The sequence below is a fragment of the Zeugodacus cucurbitae genome, chromosome 3 (assembly GCF_028554725.1).
Source record: "Zeugodacus cucurbitae isolate PBARC_wt_2022May chromosome 3, idZeuCucr1.2, whole genome shotgun sequence".
Taxonomy (NCBI): Eukaryota; Metazoa; Arthropoda; class Insecta; order Diptera; family Tephritidae; genus Zeugodacus; species Zeugodacus cucurbitae.
The window spans coordinates 57530146-57553731 of record NC_071668.1 but is presented as its reverse complement, the minus strand read 5'-3'; the positions used below and the strand labels follow the sequence as shown (position 1 = coordinate 57553731).

The 23586-nt window shown below is 33.1% G+C and overlaps 1 protein-coding gene across 7 annotated transcripts in view; it reads left to right on the top strand.

Moving 5' to 3' along the window:
• LOC105217318 (sodium/potassium-transporting ATPase subunit beta-2) overlaps positions 1-23586 on the top strand; it is an 82298-nt gene that overhangs the window by 34542 nt on the left and 24170 nt on the right. For all 7 annotated transcript variants that reach the window (XM_054226556.1, XM_054226558.1, XM_054226557.1 and 4 more), the window contains one exon: positions 22603-22743. In XM_054226556.1, the coding sequence (XP_054082531.1) occupies positions 22603-22743 (141 nt within the window). The remainder of the gene's footprint in view (positions 1-22602; positions 22744-23586) is intronic.

Below are 23586 nucleotides of genomic sequence, written 5' to 3'. Positions count from 1 at the left end.
CGAAGTTTGCGCTTGATAAATTTGTTGTCATCAATTTCTAATGCCATTTACACTCACTATCAGTACACTAATTGGATTTTGTAGTTTAAGCGATTTAACTACTATACTATTATGTTTACTTATGAGTTTCATGCGCTGAACACTACTCCTTTATGGGGGTGAACACATTGTAATTACCGCTCGAGTTTATAGCTTTCACTGGAAAAAGCGCATACGCCATTTTAACACATGCCAACAGTTTGACAGACACTGTCCATTAGCGCTATGTCAACAACGTGGCAAATGAACTTTGATGGTCGTAATTATTTTGAAGACCTTGCTGGTTTGTAATTACTTTTCAAAAGACAGTAAAAAATGTTATTTTGTTAATTAAACTAAGGATATTGTAGATATTGAATTGTTAACATGTGATTTTAGTACTAAAGCTAAAGCTTTTAAAGCTATAGTAACATTACTCATTTATTTCATGGTTAAGTTGAAAATGATTTATGGGCAATAATTTCGATGACTACCATATGCTGTATTAACAAATTATTAACAATATTATTGTAATATATGTATCTAAGCTATGGTACTGGCGCGTTAAAAAATTAATTCAGTGAAAGTTTCCATAAATATGAAAGCTCTTTAACTTATTGCTGGCTTTATGGCGGTCTCTTATTGAAGAAAATAAGTATATACAAACATATATTCGGTATCACTTCAATAATATTGCAATTATGATGTATAACGAAATTAAATTTTTTGAAAGCTTCTAAGAAAGTGAAAGCTCCAAATTATTTGTTTTTATTAAATACAATGCATTTCGCATCACAGTATTTAAAATATTACAGAAATTTCCGCATTTCAGAAGAGCATATTTTCAGTCCTTGTGCATTTTTTGTAGCTTTCGTTACGAGAGCTTTCACTGTGATAGATATTCATATGGAAATGAAGCTTTCCAGCTTTTATTCTAGTTTCTAGTGTGGACCGTCGTCGAGCGCATTGCGAATAAGAAATTCTATATAAAAAAACTACCAGAAACTTCATTGAAGAACTTTTTAGTTTTAGCAATGTTACAAAGAACATGTTTGATATGTCAATTAATTTTATTTTAACATTCTTTAATTAAAATCTGCTCTTATCATTTATTTTTTGTAAAAAAATCTTTCCAATTCTGTCAATAATACCTCTAAAAAACTGGAAACTTTTTACTCGCATAAAAATTGATACAAATATCATATTTACAACGAGTAAATTGCTACAAAGCTGTAGTAAGTGGAGTTTAAGTGCTAATAAAAAAGTTGAAACAATAAAAAGTACTTGTATCGTATAAAAGTAAATACACAAACTCGAACACAGAACATCATTGCGGCCATCTGTGGTGGATACAACAGCAAATAATACTTTTTTTGACAGAGAAAACAATGGATATATTGATGATGTTGACGTCGCAAATGAATAGCGTGCAAATAACGTGAATATATGAGCCTGAACAACAACAATAACACAGCTAGCCAGTAGTCATGAGAGACAATCAATTGACACATTCAAAGAATCTGTTGATAGAATCAACTGATTGCAAGAGCAATGTGCATATGTCAATAAATGAATGTACACGCAGGCATACTATGTAGATATGAGTACACTTTTCAGCATATGTATGTATACATATGTTCTCATATATACAAACGCTAAAGGCCTTCGATTGTCGCATGTATACGATATATGACTACAATGTATGTGAAATCTCTCTATACAAACAATCATAAATATTCAATATACATATAAACGCTTTATTAACGCTTGCCTCAATATTGCGCCATCGTTAGCGCTTTCAAGGCATCTAACGAGTGCATCTTGCCCCTTGGCTGTTGTGATTTTCCGATTGACATTTGCCAATCTACCACACATACACTTATCATACATATGTATACACTACAGTATGTGGTGCTTAACGATTGCGTCATTATTGCCTTCAATTTCCTGTAAGTGCAAAATTTTCTTCTTTTATGCATTTCGCTAACGACTCTGCACTTGCTCTGGTTTTTTATCGCAGAACTTTCTATTGATTATATTCGAGTTTATTGTTGTTGCTAACGGCATATTAGCGTCTTTAGGCGCAAAATTGCCAATGAAGGCGTCAAAATTGACAGCGTTACCCATTAGTGTGAACTCTATTTACGTAATTGTACTCACGGATGAGTACAAATGTACTCGTACGACTATCCTCTGCCACTCACAACAATCAAAAGTAATCGGAACATCTTGCAGCAATCAGTATCTTTCCTCTGCCAACGATCTATTTTGCTTCTCCAAAATCAGAGCAGATGGTTCTTTATACGGTATTTTCTTAATAACATCTGCAATTAGTAAGGTTCGAGTATATTCCCATTTTCGAATGCTCTGCCTTTTATAGTTGTCCCAGTTGCTGTTGTTTTTTCGAAAACATATTTATTTATTTAACGTTGTCGCCTTTAAAATAGTCCCCATTCGATATAATGCGCCAATACTTCTTCAAATCGTCGAAATACTTCTCAAACTCGATTTTTGGAATAACCTTTGGCTCTTTCAGCGATTTCTTCTATGCTTGTCGGCCCTTAAAGGTTCTCTTTATTTTTGGAAATAGGAAAAAGTCACACAGATGACTCTGACTTGACTGTATAGCTAAGCTAGGGTATCGTTAAAGTAATGTGTTTGGCCAAGAATTTACGAATAAGCAACGTGGTGTGAGCTTTTAACCATGAAAACACCATAGTGTTCCAAAATTTATAATATGAGTATGGTTTACCATTTTTGTTTTTATAAAAGGTACTTTATCTTTAGCTTGACTTGATATGGCCTTTCCTAAATAACAATATTAGTACTAATTCCATTAAAATAGTGGGCAAATATTTATTCAAAGAAAAAATCACGATTTGATATAGATAGAAGTTGTAGTGACTTTAAGATATATAGTTCTTCAATTTGAAAGCACCGATATTATAAATTTTGTTATTATGTAGAGATGACGAGAAAGCACTTAACCGAGTTTAAAGAAATATATCTGAAATGCTTTGAAAATTCCGAGAGAAGAAAGGAAGAAGAAAGGGGGAGAATGTCATAAAGCTATCGTTTATCGGAGAGTATCGAAAAAAGATAGGCAAGACAGATTAGAGATTTATTTAAAATCAATGCCAATCAAAGAAACTTCCGTCGTGGCAATGTAAAAAAACTATGATTGCCATTTTGTAGAAAAAAATCAAGTTCGAGAAAATTAGATGCCATCTGCCTCATTTTGGTTCATTTTGGTACTTGAAAAAAGATAATCAAATATTAAATCGATTTGGATTAGAATAACTATAATGAAACAAGTAAGGAAGGGCTAAGTTCGGGTGTAACCGAACATTTTATACTCTCGCAATTTATTTATTTAACTTTATTTATATTATATAATACACAATTTGACCCACATATTCGTATTCGTTCGTTGGAAACATTAATATTAGGTTAGAAGCACCGAGGTCCTCGTGTTTGATATATGGGGCCTTAAAAACCTATGGTTCGATTTCGGCGATTTTTAGAATGGGGCTGCCACACTATTAACATAGTATTTGTGCAAAGTTCTGCACCTATATCTTCACTAGTACTTACATTATATATTGTAAAGTAAACAATTCAGATTGTCTTCAAAGTTCTGGTATATAGGAAGTAGGCGTGATTGTGAAGCGTTTTGGCCTATTTTCACAACATATCATTGGGATGTAAGGAAGCTATTACAAACCAAGTTTCATTGAAATTGGTCGGGTAGTTCCTGAGACATGGTTTTTGACCCATAAGTGGGCGACGCCACGCCCATTTTCCATTTTGTAAGAAAATCTGAGTGCAGCTTCCATCTGCCATTTCTTATGTGAAATTTAGTGTTTCTGACGTTTTTCGTTAGTGAGTTAACCCACTTTTAGTAATTTTCAACCTAACCTTTGTATGGGAGGTGGGCGGGGTTATGATCCGATTTCTTTCATTTTTGGATTGTATTAGGAAGTGGCTAAAAAAACGACTGCAGAAAGTTTGGTTTATATAGCTCTATTGGTTTGCGAGATATGTACAAAAAACTAAGTAGGGGGCGGGGCCACGCCCACTTCCCCAAAAAAATTACATCCAAATATGTCCCTTCATAATACGATCCTTCATACCAAATTTTATTTCCATAGCTTTATTTATGGCTTAGTTATGGCACTTTATGTGTTTTCGGTTTTCGCCATTTTGTGGGCGTGGCAGTGGTCCGATTTTGCCCATTTTCGAAAGCAACCTTCCTATGGTGCCAAGAAATAAGTGTGCCAAGTTTCATCAATATATCTTAATTTTTACTCAAGTTACAGCTTGCACAGACGGACGGACGGACGGACAGACAGACAGACATTCGGATTTGAACTCCACTCTTCACCCTGATCACTTTGGTATATATAACCCTATATCTAACTCGTTTAGTTTTGGGTGTTACAAACAACCGTTATGTGAACAAAACTATAATACTCTCTTTAGCAACATTTGTTGCGAGAGTATAAAAATCAAAAATCAACAATGAGAATTCGCTTTTAAAAAGCTGGATACATGAAACATGAGGAATTTTTATTTTTCTTAAATCTTCTAACATGGAAAGTGATAATTTTGACAGATGTTTCAGTAAAATAAAATTATTTTTTTGGATGTAATTTTTTTTATAAATTTTCAATTTGAAATCAATATTTTGTTCTTCATATCGTAATATTTTTTATGAATAACGATATAAATAACAGTTATAGAAAAATTACAACACTTAAAAATTTAATTAATATTCATAAAATATATTTATGCATCATTTTCTATATCTATATATACGTATATAGATATAATATTTACTTGATAGACAAGATATATTACTTCTTTTGACACCACTTTATGCTAAAAAAAACAAACGAACGAGCGTTGCTTATCAATTTCCCGGCATATTGGCGACTTGCTGGCTGCGCGATAATGAAGCTATTTGCTTAACGTTAACTGCTTTCGGCACTGATATGCGAAGTAACGAGCACCGCTGAGTACGTAACAATGTGTATGCGTGAATTTTAGTAGCCCAATTAGCTGTGTTAACTAGCCTGATAACGTAGTAATGGCTAAAATTTAGAAGCCACAACAATTTAATTAGTGCGCTCCAAATTGAAAAGCTGTAAAATGTGATGAGGTCAACTGTGAACTTTTTCGCAAACGAAATGCATAATTGTTGATTATGTAACTAAATGCATGGGCATGAAAACTCACAAAAACAATTAACGAGTTTTCCAATTTGCTGGAAACACACATTTTTTATTGCATTGTTACGACTGGTGAGTCGTAAAAATTTCAAGGCTTAAAGTATGCGCTAATAGGTTGGGAAATAGTAAATTTTGAAAACTATAAATAGAAACGTTTGTTGCATAAGTTGAAGGGATTCGTTGTAGAGAGTTATATACAAGTCTCTTTTGTATCTTTCATTTAAAAGATAAAAAACTTTAAAATCAAATATATTTTTATAGTTATTTTTGGTTTTAAGCTTTAATCTTTCTCAGTCATACTTTAACTCATATTTTGATATTAAGTTGAGTTGTGTCAGAGACAACTCAACTATTGATTGATACCATCACTAATACCATGTTTTTCTCGATTCTAATCATATTTGTAGCTTAGTATTCGGTGTTATATTATACATTTTGATAGTTCTGAATAAATTAAATATTGGATATTAAGTTCAGTTATTTCTGAGACAACTTAACCTGCAGACAACTCAACCATTGATTGATAGTTAAAGTTTTTCTTTCGATTGTAGCAATATTTGTAGCTTAGTATTCGTTATTATATTAAACACTTTAGTAGTTCTGATTAAATTAAATATAAGATGTTAAGTTCAGTTGTGTCTGAGACAACTCAACCCATATATATCTAAATATTCGTTGATATATTTTAATTTTTGATAGTTCTGACTAAATATAAGATGCATTTTTTTAAAAAGAGAATAAAACACTTTTAAACTTAGTTGAGTTAAGGGGTTATATACAGTTGGAATTAAAATAAAATCGATTTTTTTTTATTTCATTTTCTTAATGTACATATATTTAAGAATACACACATTTCATATCGTTCCGGTGAATATTTTCAAAGTTACAAGCAAATGAAAAATTTGAAGAGGCGTTTCAGAGTGCTTGGAAGTACAAGGTCCAAACTTTAAACGCGTTTTTCTCAAAATGGTGTTTTCAAAGTCGGTGACCAACATTACTCGAAAACGGCTGGACCGATTAGTCTCAAATTTTAACACGACCTTCTTAAACATATTTTTTAGTAATTAATCGAAGATTTTTTCCCTGCGATAAATATATTTTTTTTTATAAACAATTTAAGGCTGAAATTTCGGTAAAGAATCGATTTTTTTTTGAGAAACCGCCATTTTGTCAAAAAATTTTATTTTGCTTATTGCTTCGATTAAATACTAGATTTAACATTATTTTAACGAAATTTGTTTGGTTTTTTAATTTCGGATGATCCAATTCCGAGATATAGTGGTCACCGCAAAACGTCTTTTTTGAGAGGAGCTCCTGGAGATCAGCTGTAGCTCTTTTTCAAATAAATATTTTTACTAGTACTAAGTCTTAAAATACAGTTAAAAGATACCATAATATGTGTATACATTTTTTGATCAATAAATTAAAAAGTTTTCTCAGAAAAAATTCTGGAAAATTCACTTTTTTTTATATAACCCTTTAACTACCGAAGTTGTATAAAAAAAAAGAAGAATATCTTTTAATAACATTATAGATATTCTTCTATAATTCTTCATTGTCTTTTAATAACATTATAGGAAAAAAATTTACTTTACTTGACTGTCATGAATCAATAAATGCACATTGCGTTCACAAGTTGGTTTAACTGACATTGACTATTTATTCAAAGTTCAAAGTTGCAATTATTACAATCCATAATATTATCCTCAAAGTTGAAAATCATAAACATAATATGTTTCAATATTTTCCATTGTAATATTTGCAACCAAATTTTACGACAAAGAAAACAAAATTTTAAAACCAATTTATTCAAACTATTTTTCCCAATTTTTCTATTTCTTTCCATCTCAAATTTCAAAGCGTTTAATATGCGCACAAGTCACTATCACATTTCTCCCCAAAGTTTACAACATTCCTTGAGTTTATCCCTCTGTTCACTTGCTATTTGATTTATGGTCTGCTGCGTATACAGAAATTGACTTGATTTATGCGCAAATACTGAGATTAATGGCGACATTGCTATTACGCAAGAAAGGATAAAAATCAAAGTATTGAATTAGCGGGAAGAATTTCATGTACGTGTGGATATTATATAAAAAATAAACGTTCATTATATATCATTGCAGACAGTCCGAACGTAAGCAAGCAATTCACGGCTGCTTAATAGCAGATAATTCCATTTTAATGAACTTCAATTATTGAGTTTGATGGTTGGTGTACTTCTCTACTTCATCCCACTCAATTATAAATAATCTGAATATAAATGGATATTACACCTCTGTTAGTTGCAGAGTTTCCACTCTTATTTGAAGGATATGTAAAGATATTATATGAAAAATAGAATTAGAAGTTTAAAGCGTTCTTCATACCAGATATCTCCATACTTTGTTTTTAAACATAAGAGTGAATTCAAATAGTCCTTAGTCAATATTTGTATATTGTTAGCAGAAAATGGCTCCTATTTCTAAATGAAAGTGAGGTTAAGTTCATTATTTGAGATAAAGAGCTGTATATATAATTTAATATTGAAAATAAAATAATAATAATTTTCTAAACTAATTAAAATTAAATATAATCATATTTCAATTTTAGTTTAAGTTAATTTCTTTTATTTTTTTTTGTTGAGATGATTCCTAACTCTCCTTGCTTTAGTGTTATACTTTAGCCTGACGATTGCGCATGGCTATGTCTGTATCTAGTCCCAACTGAAATAAAGAGCGTATATAGGCATAGAAAGAGAAATTTTATGCTACTCTTTCATTGTAATACTACTCTTTTCACCAATATTTCTCTACATTTACTGCTTATCCTTTGAAATATACTATATATACTAGCTCGGCAGCAAAGTTTGCTTGCCAATACTTCACTCACACTATATACTCTTCGATATAATTAATACACTCTTGTAGCCTAGCAACTTCCTTGACTGTGTTTGTATTACGTCACTAGGCAACGTAGGTTCATACATATTTATATTTATGCATATTCATAGTACACTTATAGTATAGTAAGTGTACCCCATAGAATTTTTTGTTAATAGCTTGCTTATTATAACTCAATTGAGTAACCTGTTTTTCTAGTAATGATATTAGTACCTGCCTTACTCACACTACCCGTACTACTGTACGTACTGTAATATATCCCAGTATATTTATTTTTTTGTTTTTGTCACTTTTTTGTTAATTTCCTGTGACTAAAAATAAATGCAACATTTTACGACCTTCTCACAACATTTTCGTTTTTTACTTACAGCTACATGCTTATATAAGCTTCGTTCCAATTTAATTAATGCAATATTTAGCGCTCATGCTCTTATTTATGATATGCTAATTTTAGCAGCAGTCTCTTGTGCTCTTTGTATGTCTTCTTGATTTAAATTATGCTCTGATTTAAGATTATTCAATTAAAATGAGGAGGATATTTTACTGAATACAAAAGAAATAAATAGAATTTTAGGATGGTCAAAGGCATGCCTTGAGCAGTTTATAGGGATATTAAATGTCAAGAAGTATGGTTTTGCTGTGGGGAAGCTTATTAGTTAGACTAGAAAACATCGTTCCCTTATTCGACCACGTCACTATGGTGTAGTAGGTTGAGTCGTTTTTCGACTAACATCAAACCATGTCAATTAAGTTAATGAGATCTATTAGCTGATCGGAGTCAACTTGAAAATTGTAGGAACCGCCATTGTCTAGTAAACCCAAATTATGATATTCAAGCTTATTTATATTAGCTGTCATCGATTGGCTAACTGCTACAGACAAGCCAATCGAACAAATTTTCCAAATTTTCATACGAACTGGCAGCACTGAAATCGAATTGACTATACTTGGTCGCACTGAACTCTTCTACCACCGTCAATGTCTTACGTTTTCTGCAACAAATTTAATTTTTATTAAGGATTTTCTTTCAATAAATTCAATACAAAAATACATACGATTTATCTTCGCCTGCCATTTTAAATTTCAAATTTGTGTATAACAATTTTTATTATTTTGTCAGTAATTTGTCCTTTGAGCCGTTCACAATAGGAAAATTGTTCTAAAATGTGTAAAACAAAACTTGGTAGCACTCAGCAAGCGGCGAAAGAATTTTTAATGAGGTATTCGCATACTCTCCTGCACGAATTCAACTAGATAACTTTGTTGTTGCTTTCACATGTAAAATTTTTGACAAGCGAGCAGAGAAGTGACCAATCGATGGCAGCTATTATATTATATTATATTCCTATTGGAAATCTGTTTTCTCTTCAAAATCATCCATTATATTAGTGTTCAGAATTAGAAAAACTAGATACAAATTTTAGAACTAGATAAACTTCATCAAAGTTAATCTTTTTTGAATATCTAGATTTTCTCTGCTTTGAATATAGTATTTAGAATTTTTGGCGAAAACATGATTTACAGTGACAACTTTAATGACGATACATCTAAGCAAATGTTGTGAGTTCTTTGAAACTGGATTGATACAAGTCGATAATTTATAGTATATATTACCGATGAGCGTTGGAGTGTACCGAGTGCTCTAAAAGCTATGAAGATATTACTTGCATTAAAACAAACTTTGCAACCGTTTAGATCATCCTATTCTGAAGAAGTGGCTTCTTTAACTACAGAAAAGTTCTTAAAAAATAAAAAAAAATTCAAATGAAACTAAAACATATTTTAAATTTTCCGTAAGCTAAATTTGAAATGAAAAAAGTCATCTGTTTTTTTATTAAATAATTTCAATTACCACCTTCTGTTTTTTATGATAAGACGATCAAATCTTACATTCGGACGCATTCGTACACATATACAAACAACTCTGTTCGTACTGCGGAAAGTCAGCTTAAAATGTGGAAGCGAAAAAATGCGGAGAGCAGATAAGTAATTCATAAGCCAACTTTATAAGTCGTCGCTATTTCGCTAATCCGCTTAAAAATGAAGTAGTCCAAAGAGAGAGAGGAGAATCCTCCAAACCAATTCAACGAGATTCCAATGGCATTTGTGTGAATAGCTCTAAATGGGTGCAAATATATGAATACATATATAAGTACATATATTATTTATATATATATGCTATATATATTGTGCTACGTACATACTACATACAGTTCAGCACTGCGATAAGCAAACGTAGAAGACATTAAAAACAAAATCTCCCTAAAGACAACGAAGCTGCTGATTTAAAGCGAAATACGAAATTAATGTCTGAAATTGCGTCGCTCTTTGAACACTGACCACTTGATATAGTATTATAATCAGCTTTATACTTATTTATTTATTTATTTCCTCTACATATAGATAGGATACTATATATATATTTCTTTCTTTTTTTGCTGATAATTAAAAGCAAATTAATGCTGCGCTAATAGAGCAATTTATTAGTCTCCAGAGTAGTACTATCGACCCTTGATTACGCCCATAAGCCGTTGCGAAGGAGGTGTGCTCATATTAATGGAATTAATGTGAAGGAGACATGGATATGAAGACGTGGATATTGATGCAGAAGTTTGTAAGACGATTAACAGAATATTATGTGGAGGAGAGTAGGATACAAATAAGCTTTAAAAATAGTTAGAGCAAGTCTTTTTGGAAGTTTCTCTGACAAGAATTTTTGTGATCTAATTACCTAATATGAAAATAAGTGAATAGGGACAATTTCCATACAAATCGATAAAATAAGAAGAAAATATTGAAAAAATATTTTCAAAAATTATCTTTAATTACCTAATATTATCTGACCGACCATTTGCGTCATACAGATATAATCGGTTGTTCCAGGTTTTGTAAGATCACAACCCAATTTCGATATTACCGAATGAAGGTCTTACTATGTTTGGAACAAATTATTAAAAATCTCACTTTGTTTATTCCGATTGGTTCCATAGCTCAGAAAAAGACTATGAAATTTTTTTAGCAAACTACGTAGGTAACTTATTGGAATGTGACGAAAAGGAGGTAAAATATAGTGGTCGATATCATCTATCAAAAACACGAAACCATATTTTCCCTTAAATGGGATTCCTCATGGATTCTTCTCACAATATTTCAAAAGGTAATAAAAATGGTTAAATGGATACAATCACGATTAGCCATGTTTTCTTCAGATATCAGTACTAGATACTAGATGAACTTCTACTGTTTCCTTGTAAAACGCCAAATGGTGATTTGAGATTTCAAGCTAGGTTATCATAGAAGACATATACCTGGATATATTGAGATAAAGGAAGGTTGTGTTATGGGGAATTTTATGATCTTGAAATTTTATTTATGTTAAATAAGAAAAAAAATTATCTTGTCATCATATATGATACGTTCCAAGTGATTCTAGACTTAAAGAAACAATTTCAAATCACCAAATAACGGGTGATTTTTTTGAGGTTAGGATTTTCATGCATTAGTATTTGACAGATCACGTGGGATTTCAGACATGGTGTCAAAGAGAAAGATGCTCAGTATGCTTTGACATTTCATCATGAATAGACTTACTAACGAGCAACGCTTGCAAATCATTGAATTTTATTACCAAAATCAGTGTTCGGTTCGAAATGTGTTTCGCGCTTTACGTCCGATTTATGGTCTACATAATCGACCAAGTGAGCAAACAATTAATGCGATTGTGACCAAGTTTCGCACTCAGTTTACTTTATTGGACATTAAACCAACCACACGAATGCGTACAGTGCGTACAGAAGAGAATATTGCGTCTGTTTCTGAGAGTGTGGCTGAAGACCGTGAAATGTCGATTCGTCGCCGTTCGCAGCAATTGGGTTTGTGTTATTCGACCACATGGAAGATTTTACGCAAAGATCTTGGTGTAAAACCGTATAAAATACAGCTCGTGCAAGAACTGAAGCCGAACGATCTGCCACAACGTCGAATTTTCAGTGAATGGGCCCTAGAAAAGTTGGCAGAAAATCCGCTTTTTTATCGACAAATTTTGTTCAGCGATGAGGCTCATTTCTGGTTGAATGGCTACGTAAATAAGCAAAATTGCCGCATTTGGGGTGAAGAGCAACCAGAAGCCGTTCAAGAACTGCCCATGCATCCCGAAAAATGCACTGTTTGGTGTGGTTTGTACGCTGGTGGAATCATTGGACCGTATTTTTTCAAAGATGCTGTTGGACGCAACGTTACGGTGAATGGCGATCGCTATCGTTCGATGCTAACAAACTTTTTGTTGCCAAAAATGGAAGAACTGAACTTGGTTGACATGTGGTTTCAACAAGATGGCGCTACATGCCACACAGCTCGCGATTCTATGGCCATTTTGAGGGAAAACTTCGGAGAACAATTCATCTCAAGAAATGGACCCGTAAGTTGGCCACCAAGATCATGCGATTTAACGCCTTTAGACTATTTTTTGTGGGGCTACGTCAAGTCTAAAGTCTACAGAAATAAGCCAGCAACTATTCCAGCTTTGGAAGACAACATTTCCGAAGAAATTCGGGCTATTCCGGCCGAAATGCTCGAAAAAGTTGCCCAAAATTGGACTTTCCGAATGGACCACCTAAGACGCAGCCGCGGTCAACATTTAAATGAAATTATCTTCAAAAAGTAAATGTCATGAACCAATCTAACGTTTCAAATAAAGAACCGATGAGATTTTGAATTTTATGCGTTTTTTTTTTTAAAAAAGTTATCAAGCTCTTAAAAAATCACCCTTTACCAATGCGTTTTACCAAATTACCGCCCATTTCATTTCAGCCATTCCAGCTGAAACACAATGCGCTTTGGAAACATGTGGGTTTGACAAACATGAAACGGTTAAGCTCAAAGAATTCGAGAAAAGAGTTACCACGCACAAGTATTTTCGCGTCGCTGCTTTGTTACCTGGATAACGCAAATCAGCAAAGTCTACCTCATTCCTCAAATGCCACAAACCGTACGCGCCACTGCACCTTTCGCTGCTGCTCACACCTTTCGACTATTTCCTAACCACTGCGCTCATTTCCAATTCTCATTTCCATTCTCATCGCCATTTGGTTTCTTTCCATTTCAAATCAGTTTGGTTTTGGTGCACTGTTATGTTCAACCTTTGTGTGCGCTTTCTTGTGCGCTTTTGTCGATTACACTTCACAGCGTGTCGCAGCAGTTTTGTTATTGCACGCGCTGGTTTCAATGGAATTGCGTACTCAATTCAATGAGAATATGTATGTATGTGAGTGGGCGCATGTGGGTGTGTACACTTGAGGAATGCTTTGAAGTGCAATGTGTGCGAATATGTATGTGTGTGGGTGTGCATATCTTAGATACCAAAGTGCTGAAGAATGTTATTGCGTGTTGATAGGAGGCGTGATTGCTGGGGGCGCGTTGGTGGTAACATACGAGTGAAGTATATCTACACCAATAGACTTTAAGTGGGTTAGTAGTCTTGGCGAAATTTATTGTAATGACACTAGGAAACTGCTGAAGCTGGTAGAAGTTATTTTTGGAGCTAAGCGCATTCAAATTGAGAGATATTGGGCAAAGAAAATTTATCAACGAAGAGGAAACGAGTTGTTAATAATATATATATGTATATATGTAGAACCCTAGAAAACGCTAATCGCTCCTTAGTATAATAGTCCATGTTCTAATCAAATTCTATTCCATTATACCAGTTTATTTATATGAGTCGATTGTTCGATTCGACACTCTCTAATATATTTATATATATTCCACTTGCTCCTCAAAATGGTATAACTTTTTAATTTTTATCTCTTATTAATTACACCAGTTCGATTCGACACTCTTTAATATTTGACGAATAGTACCCCATTTAAAAAACATTTCAATGAAGCCCGGAGAATCGGCGAAATATTTGACATTCGTTCAATTTACTGTATTTATCTCTTTTGGGGAGTTTTAATTAGCATTAGTCCAATTTCAATATTAATTAAAACAAGTAAGGAACGGCTAAATTCGGGTTTAATTAAGGGAAGTTATGACCCGATTTTAATAATTTTTGTAACAGAGACACATTACGAGTAGAAGAAAAAAAAATCTCTGAATTACATTAAATTATCTCAGAGATATACCGATATTTTCGGTGCTAAATTACCCTTAGGCACTGAGTTCTTCATGTTCGATATCCGGGACCTTGAAAAGTTGATAGTCCGATTTCGACAATTTTTCCACAAGTGATGCCACACCTCAAATACATACCATCTTCATTGGTTCCTAAAGTATATATTGTAAAGTGAAGGAATCATATGGAATTTAAAATTGAGTTATATGGGAAGTAGGCGTGGTTGTGAACCGATTTCACCCATATTCCGTCAGTAACATCAGGTTATCAAAAAAATATTATGTACCGAATAACGCTTGAAATTGAATCATTATATAATTTGAATAATTTGAAGTACAGCAAAGCTATAGATATAGATATATTGTACTTGTATACCTAAACTTATGTGCATATGTACATTTAGCCCGCAGCATTCGCCTTTCTTCACCTTTAACCTGAGCGCTCAGTTACCTGCGGCCACACTGACATTAAATTGTAACCGTAGAAATAAAGCGCGAAGCAAAAAACCGCCGTACGAGTAGAGCACTGAAGAAACTTACGATCTTATGTGCACATACAAAGAAATTCTTCATGTTGAACAATGGCTTGTCCTTGTGCTAACGCGGCTATGAATACAGTAACGCACACATATACATACACACCGTATAGCTGATATTTATGTGGCAACTTGCCTATCCACCAGCTGCCTTGCAACTTTAACTTTTCCCATTTTATTCTATTTTGTTGCGCACACCATTGTTGCCAGGTTGCAAATAAATTACACTTCACTCACTCGTAAATTACATAATCTAATTTGACATTTTTCGCTACGCTTCTACAAATTTTTCACGTTGAATGGGTAGCAAATACTATGTTGTTCGCACACATTTCCGTTTCTTGTCAAATATATGTTATTTTTACACTTTCATGTTGTTGTTATATTTTTCTATTTGAATCTTTTCTCTTTCTCTTTTGACTGTTCAACCTTGGCGTGGCGAAAGTAATATACATATTGTTATATATAGCCTATAGAAATCGCGAAATGATAATGATAAATGGCAGAAACACACATAGCTTAGAACTAGGGTGTTTTCCCATTATAGGTACCATTTCGTAACAGCCTAAAAGTATACTGCTGTAATATACATTGAAAATTCGTTCAGCAGTTTTATATAAACTGATTCTTGTACAATAAAGTAAAAGTTTATGTACTTAAGTTCGGCTCATGAGTAATTTAAGAGGTTAGATGGGTTTCAAAATTAAAAAAATATTTGAAAATTGCATTTTTTGTCTTATGAAATAGTACAATATGCTTAAAATATTCTCCTTACATTATAAATCGATCCGAGTAATATTCTAATATATAGAGCTTTTGAAAGTTTTGGGCACGTTAGTTCAATTTATAACTTTAAACGCGTTCATCTCAAAACTCAACATCTTAAGTCAGTTGACACGATTTTTTGAACGTAGAATTTATTTTTTTACTATAACTATAATAATTTTTTCAACCAATATATGGCGAATATTTGATAAAAAAGTATTTTTTGTTTAATTTTTTTTTAAATTTCAACACAGAAGCCAAATCTTGCTACCGTTTTGTCATATCTTTTGTATTCATAACGTTGTTTGTCTTCGAGAAAAATGAGTAAAAGCAAGCTATAAATATGAAAATGTTTTCACTCAGCTTCACAGCCACTTTTCCCTTTTTCTGCTTGCAACCGCTAGAAAGCTGCAACAGCATAATATTTAAAATGCATACACCACCACCACCAATTATACCCCTAGTGGCACAATATGCTCATGTGTTCCTTAGCGAATTCTATGCATCTTTTATGCACTTAACGGTATCCACATAGCGTATGAAATGCAAGAAAGAGAGTGAAAAAATGTTAAAAGACTCAGTGAAAAATGGCGGAAAAACAGTATTTGGCTACTTTATTATTATGCTCATATGCACTTATTCTTCTGTGTGCTCTGAGTTACTTAAGTTAATACTTATAAGTGCGAATGTGGTTAAAATTATGGAGTGAAGTGAAACATTATACACATGTGCATATTATGTACGGAAAAAGTAGTAAATATGTTTAAAAAATATAAACTGAACTCCTTTATAAACATGCAGTTTCCACTCAAAGAAGGAAAGAAGAAAAAGCAGTGTCAAGTAGAAAATATAACCTGAGATGGTAAAGGCAAACATCGAAATTTTTTTTTTTCATGCTTTTGTATTGTATTAGTATCCCACGGTACAACATGACGTATGAGTAACTTATTTTGTTTAGGCTGCAAAAAATTTGTTTGATAAACATACATATATGAAATTCCAAAACGGCTTAAATCACTGATTTCATGACCGTTTAATAAATACTGCTAAACAAGAGCCCCAAGCTTCTAGGTACACGTATAGATTTCATATTAAAATTGTATCAAGTTGGACTAACTTGTTTATAAAAGTAATAAATAACTTTCAAATATTTTATTTACAAATAGAGCACCCTCTTATTTAGATGATTAGTTACATTAATATGATAAAGAACATTTGTTATTAGCTACTACGAAAGGACACATGCATAGTTGAAATTAAGTAACACATACGCACTGGTGTACATAATTATATACGCCAAATTTAGTTAATAAAAGTTTCCTACGTGGTAATCAGAGTTGTAAAATTTCCCACTAAATGGTTCAAAATGTAATTAAAAATATATAAAAGCAAAACCGAAGCAAAGTTAGTTTTTAAACGGAAATGTTTATGTAACAATTAAGAGAGAACGGGAGAGAATGGTCGCTATACCAAAGGCGAAATGGTAATAATTTTCCACAAAACAATAAAAAAAACTTGTTTTTTATAATTGAATACAATAAAAATTCGTTTTATAACATTAGCACGTTGAAATTGCAGTTTTCCTCGTTTTTATACTCTCGCAACAAATGTTGCTAAAGAGAGTATTATAGTTTTGTTCACATAACGGTTGTTTGTAACACCCAAAACTAAACGAGTTAGATATAGGGTTATATATACCAAAGTGATCAGGGTGAAGAGTAGATTTGAAATCCGAATGTCTGTCCGTCCGTCCGTCTGTCCGTCTGTCCGTCTGTGCAAGCTGTAACTTGAGTAAAAATTAAGATATCTTGACGAAACTTGGCACAAATATTCCTTGGCACCATAAGAAGATCAAGTTCGAAAATGGGCAGAATCGGACCATTGCCACGCCCACAAAATGGCGAAAACCAAAAACACATAAAGTGTCATAACTAAGCCATAAATGAAGATGTAAAAGTAAAATTTGGAATAAAGGATCGCAATAGGAGGGGGCATATTTGGATGTAATTTTTTTGGGGAAGTGGGCGTGGCCCCGCCCACAAATCGGTTATTTGTATTTAACTCGCAAACTAATAAAGCTATATAAAGCAAACTTTCTGCAGTCGGTTCTCTTACATACCCCACCACACACCATGAAAATAGTTGAAATCAGATAATAACCACGCCCACCTCCCATACAAAGGTTAGGTTGAAAATTACTAAAAGTGCGTTAACTAACTAATGAAAAACGTCACAAACACTAAATTTTGCAGAATAAATAGCAGAAGGGAGCTGTACTCAGATTTTTTTTACAAAATGGAAAATGGGCATGGCATCGCCCACTTATGGATCAAAAACCATATCTCAGGAACTACTCGACCGATTCGAATGAAATTCGGTATATAATATTTTCTTGAAACCCTGATAACACGGACAAAAAATGGGCGAAATCGGTTCACAACCACTACCACTTTCCTTATAACTGAATTTTGAAATCCATCTTATTCCTTCACTTTATATTGTAAACATAAGGAACCAATGAAGATAACGGAATAAAACTTTACACAATTAGTGCATATCATCTCTGGCTTCACTTGTGAAAAAATTGTCGAAAACGGACCATAACTTTTCAAGGCCCCAGATATCGAACATGTTGAACTCAGCGCCTAAGGATAAATTTTAACCGAAAATATGGGTAAATCTCTCAGATATCTCAATTTAATTCAGAGGAAATTGTTTTCCTCTAACAGTGTGTCTCTGTTCCACAAATTATTATAATCGGGTCATAACATTTCCATATACCTCATTGTAGGTTTTTCAAAAATATCATCCCCTAGCTCCCATATACCTAATTATAGGTTTTTCAAAAATACGGTGAGCTTTGTTCCGCATATATGTATTGGTTAAATTTCTTCAATAAATTGCGAGGGTATAAAATGTTCGGTTGCACCCGAACTTAGCCTTTCCTTACTTGTTTTAAATTGTGTTTGCAATTTTTTTTTTGTAAGCACTTCGGCTCAATTGCAAGTCTTAAATATTTGCAAACCCCCTGACTCAATGCGAGTGAGTAAATCTCGGAATATATTTTATTTTTATTACCACCGATTTTATGAAAAGTTACAAGATGATTTTCACTTGTATTGCAGGAAGAGGGAGAGAGAGAGATAGATATGATAGAAAGATCTCAATTTTTTAACTTCCTCAGACAAGATGATTTACGTAACTGGAATAGAAATCTACAATATTTATTCAAAACATTTGTTCAAATCAACAGTTGCATTCAACTATGTGATTGCGACCATAAATAGTTGGATCTATTGTATCCTTTCTAATATTTCGAAGATTTAAATAATGCAAGTAAAAAATCTAATTTTATACAGCAGATAAAGCCTTTGAACCAAAGTTCAACTGATAGACAAATTGTCGTATATAAGTTTGTAGCAACATTTCTATCTAAACTATTCTCTCTTTATCAGCCTGCGGTAAATAAAAGTTTAGACTTGCAACTGAGTCTATGCGTCTATGCAACTTATTAAACATATTATATGGCACCCAATGGTACATCAGCTGGTTTACTTTTAACTTAATCTAAGTAAAGAGTGGCATTCCATTTAGTGCTACATACTTGCAATTTGCTTGTACTAGTGATAAAGTTTTTGCATTGCAGAAAAGTTTTCTCTATCATGCCATGGCGTGCATGTACATTCGTACTTACATATGTTAGATTCTTCACCAGCAACTATTTAAAAAACACAATTTCAATTTCCTACAAACTTAGAGTTGTTTGTTAATCTACTACTTGCTTGTTTTTATGCGAGTTTATTTAGCCATCCTTCGCTGGCAAATTGCAAAAATCGCCTCTTTATTTTTTTCTTTTTAAATATCTTCTTGAAATTTCTTGAAAATTGCATGTCTTATCTAGAAGAGTTCCAGCATTTACTATATTTTTTCTCTTTTGCTTTACAAAGTGACAGCTGCTTGTTTTTAGCTATTTCATCGGCATACTTCGAAGAATTTTGTTGCAGAAGCTTAAATGTAATTTGCTTGGCATGTTGGCATGGAAATTTTTCCAATTTGTATTGCTAGATAAATATTGGAGAGAGAAAAATTTATTTTGCAAAAGTAATTAAAATTTAGCAAACATTTACCTTTTCTACGTGGCAAAAATTAATATGTATAGGAAAGAAATTTAATTGACTAAATTAATAGCCTTTTCGCACAGGAGCTAAATGATTAATTAACCGGCCTTGTTTGATTAAAACGCTGATTTAGATTAATATACAAAATAAAAAAATTAAATTTTTTCTACATTAATTTTCTATCGAATTATAATCGAGTTAAAAATGCAATTAAACTCTGCGACAAAGAACGAATTTGTTATAACAAATGTTGTTCACGCTAATCGTCAATTGATGTCGCTGCTGGTAATAAATAAATAATAAAATAACTGATGAAACTTACCAACTTCTTATGAAAAGCAAAAACAAAAAAAAACAGCTGATCGATTATCGGCAGTGTGAATGGCAAATACTGGTTTCTCTATTAAAATTTTAATTGATCAATTAATTTGGCTATGCGAAAAGGGTATAAGAAGGTATCTGAAAGTACTTGAGAGGTGTTCCGTACTACTTGTGGCTAGCCTCAATTTCTTATTATAATATTTACTATTTTTTTAAACTAGATCAGCTACGAAATTCTAGCCCAAAAATTTTAAATGGATCCCCACAGAATAATCAAATAAAATTTGTAATAAATTAAAATATAGCCTCAAAACTATTTCTTAATATATACCTAGCAATTCGATATCTTCAATTTCGTTCCATTTTCATTTATTATTTTTCATATTCACTTTTAATGGTACTTGTCATTGGTAATCTAAAAATAAATAACCGCAAAAAGGATTAGAAAAATCACTACGCCCAACAAACAAGAAAATTCCATCAACCGAAACCATAATGGAATTATAACTTGCCATACAAGTCTCCTCCACTACAGGTAGGTAGGTAGTAGGGGAAGATTTAGGTCGTAGAGTAGTATTGTTGGCGCACTCAACATTTTCAAATCGATAAATTTTAAAATTAGTATGGTACGAACTAATTGCCAGCACTTCAGTTGGCTTGTCGTTGCCAAGCAATTCTGCCCACATTACTAACGGTAAAATGAAGACATGCATGTACATACAGTGGGAATGTATGCAAGCAAAGTGTTAGCCAACTTTAAATTGCTATGGGAAAAATAGAATTTCGGAGAAAAGGAAATGTCGAATGTCTTTATGCTAAGCTGCAAATGAGTATATATTCACTTATACATATAGACATGTATGTGTATTCATAGTTTTACTTTAAAGAACTTTTCTTTTGGTGTGCATCAAGCAATTTTAATTACTTCGGCAAATAGGACAGTAAAAAGCTTCTTTGAACATAAGCCAGCAGTCGGAAGAAAATAATAAGCAAAGAAAAATTTCGAAAGAAGTTCAACATACCTGAACTAAAGGTGTCTAAATATAAAGTCCCAAAAACCTTCACTTCACTTCACTAATTTTCGAAAGTGACTACAAGTTTTGGAACTTCATTTGTGTTGTTCCCTCGAAACTATTCGATAAGCTCATGCATTCTAGAATATCTTCTAAAATATAAAGTTTTAGAAGTATATACAAGTTCTTAATACAATAATCAGAATCAAAAACTAATAGCAGTCCAATATGCTCTTATCGATCTACATATTCCAAAATCCACTTAAATTCATATTTCATAGGCTCCTATTTATAACCTCAAATTCGTGGCACAACAAGCGACATCGGTTGTTTGCCATACGTTGGTTTGTCAATTAAAATGCAAATTCTCCGCTTACACAACACACATACAACCGTACCGAAAATAATTATTGCGCACAAATCAGCGTAGCAACCCTGGTAAGGCATTATAAATACAAACAGCTGCCGCCATTTAAGCTAACGCAGCAATATTTGCTATGGCTTTACTTTGCTTTTGGAAAACCGCGAACGCGGCTGCAAGTGGCGGCGGGTTTGCCGCTGAAATGCCAACAACACCTTTTCAAATATCAATTTAGAAACGGTAGAAACGCATGCAATAGTGAAACAGAGAGAGAAGTAGGACGCGTGCGTATGTGCTGCGGTGGCGCCAACACAGTTGACAGAAGTGAATCTGATTAGTATCAGCTGGTTGGATATTAAAAATTCGCCTAGGCATTTGATGTAAATTTAAACGGTTCGCAGTGGAGAGGTGGCACATAATCTCATGGTAGGTAGCTGAAGGAAGGAGCGCGAAAAGTTCCACGCTGGGTAAATTGATTTTTGAAGATATCCACTTACAAATCATTTAGTTTGTACGATATGTGGAAGCTAGTAGCTTAGCTGTAGTTGATGAAGAAAGTATTTTTTAATAAATCATGCATCGATTAAAATTCAGATTAGTCGCAAGGATTGAAACTTTTGTATAAGCTGACTACTGCTGAGCTGTTGTACATTTACTATGATAATACCAGTATTATCTCTGGTCATTTTGTACATTTTGTTTCGAAAAAGACAACTATGATCCAGTGGTTCTGCATTGAAGTGTATCAATTCGCTTATTGATGTAATCATTGAACTGTATAAAGCCCACCTAGCGTAGCTATCTTTAAAAGAGTAATACAAAATAATAATAAATGGTGTCTATAAGTTGGGAACACCACTGTAAGACCATCAATGAGAGTTCTTAACATATACGTGGGTTTAAAAATGTTCAACGAAACTCAGTAGATGAAAGATTATACTTTTTTATGGCTTGAATTGCTCTGCAGATGTATTAACTCTAACTCCACGTTATCCAAATACATTTTAAAACATAGAGAGAGAGAACTAGAGCATAAGCACTCAAGTTCACAGCCATAGGTAAATTTACTCAGCTGAAACAGCGTTCTTTTCAACTTTCCGTAGGACATTTCGGGTTTTAGAAATGTACTCGTGCAGGTTTATAAATAATTAATTATTATTGCTGCTCACGAATTTTTGTCTCACATGTTTCAAAAATTTAAACATTTCACTAATTATCCGTATTTTTTCTATTTTCTTCTTTGCAGCAAAAATTTTATTTTTCTACATTATTTTTTATGCGGCGTTAACTGGATTCTTTGCTGCCATGCTGGCTGTGTTTTATCAAACACTGCAGGTGGATAAACCCAAGTGGACATTGAGCGATGGAATGATCGGTTCGAATCCAGGTGAGTTAAGCACATTAGTTTTTATACATATACTGGCAATAAACTCCTATATAGGGTCATTGTACATTACGATTAAACAAGACCACAGATTCATTATGCAGATCAAACGAATAGTAAGTGTGTTTTTATACTCTCGCAACAAATGTTGCTAAAGAGCCATAACAAAGCTATGGAAATAAAATTTGGTATGAAGGATCGCACTATGAAAGGGCATATTTGGATGTAATTTTTTTGGGGAAATGGGCGTGACCCCGCCCCCTACTTAGTTTTTTGTACATATCTCGCAAACCAATAGAGCTATATAAACCAAACTTTCTGCAGTCGTTTTTTTAGCCACTTCCTCATGCAGTCAAAAAATGAAAGAAATCCGATCATAACCACGCCCACCTCCCATATAAAAGTTAGGTTGAAAATTACTAAAAGTGGGTTAACTCATTAACGAAAAACGTCAGAAACACTAAATTTCACATAAGAAATGGTAGATGAAAGCTGCACTCAGATTTTTTTACAAAATGGAAAATGGGCGTGGTGTCGCCCACTTATGGGTCAAAAACCATATCTCAGGAACTACTCGACCGATTTCAATGAAACTTGGTTTGTAATAGTTTCCTTACATTCCAATGATATGTTGTCAAAATAGGCCAAATCGCTTCACAACCACGCCTACTTCCTATATACCAGAACTTTAAAGACGATCTGAAACGTTTACTTTACAATATATAAAGTAAGCACTAGTGAAGATATCGGTGCAGAACTTTGCACAAATACTATGTTAATAGTGTGGAAGCCCCATTCTAAAAATCGCCGAAATCGGACCATAGGTTTTTAAGGCCTCATATATCG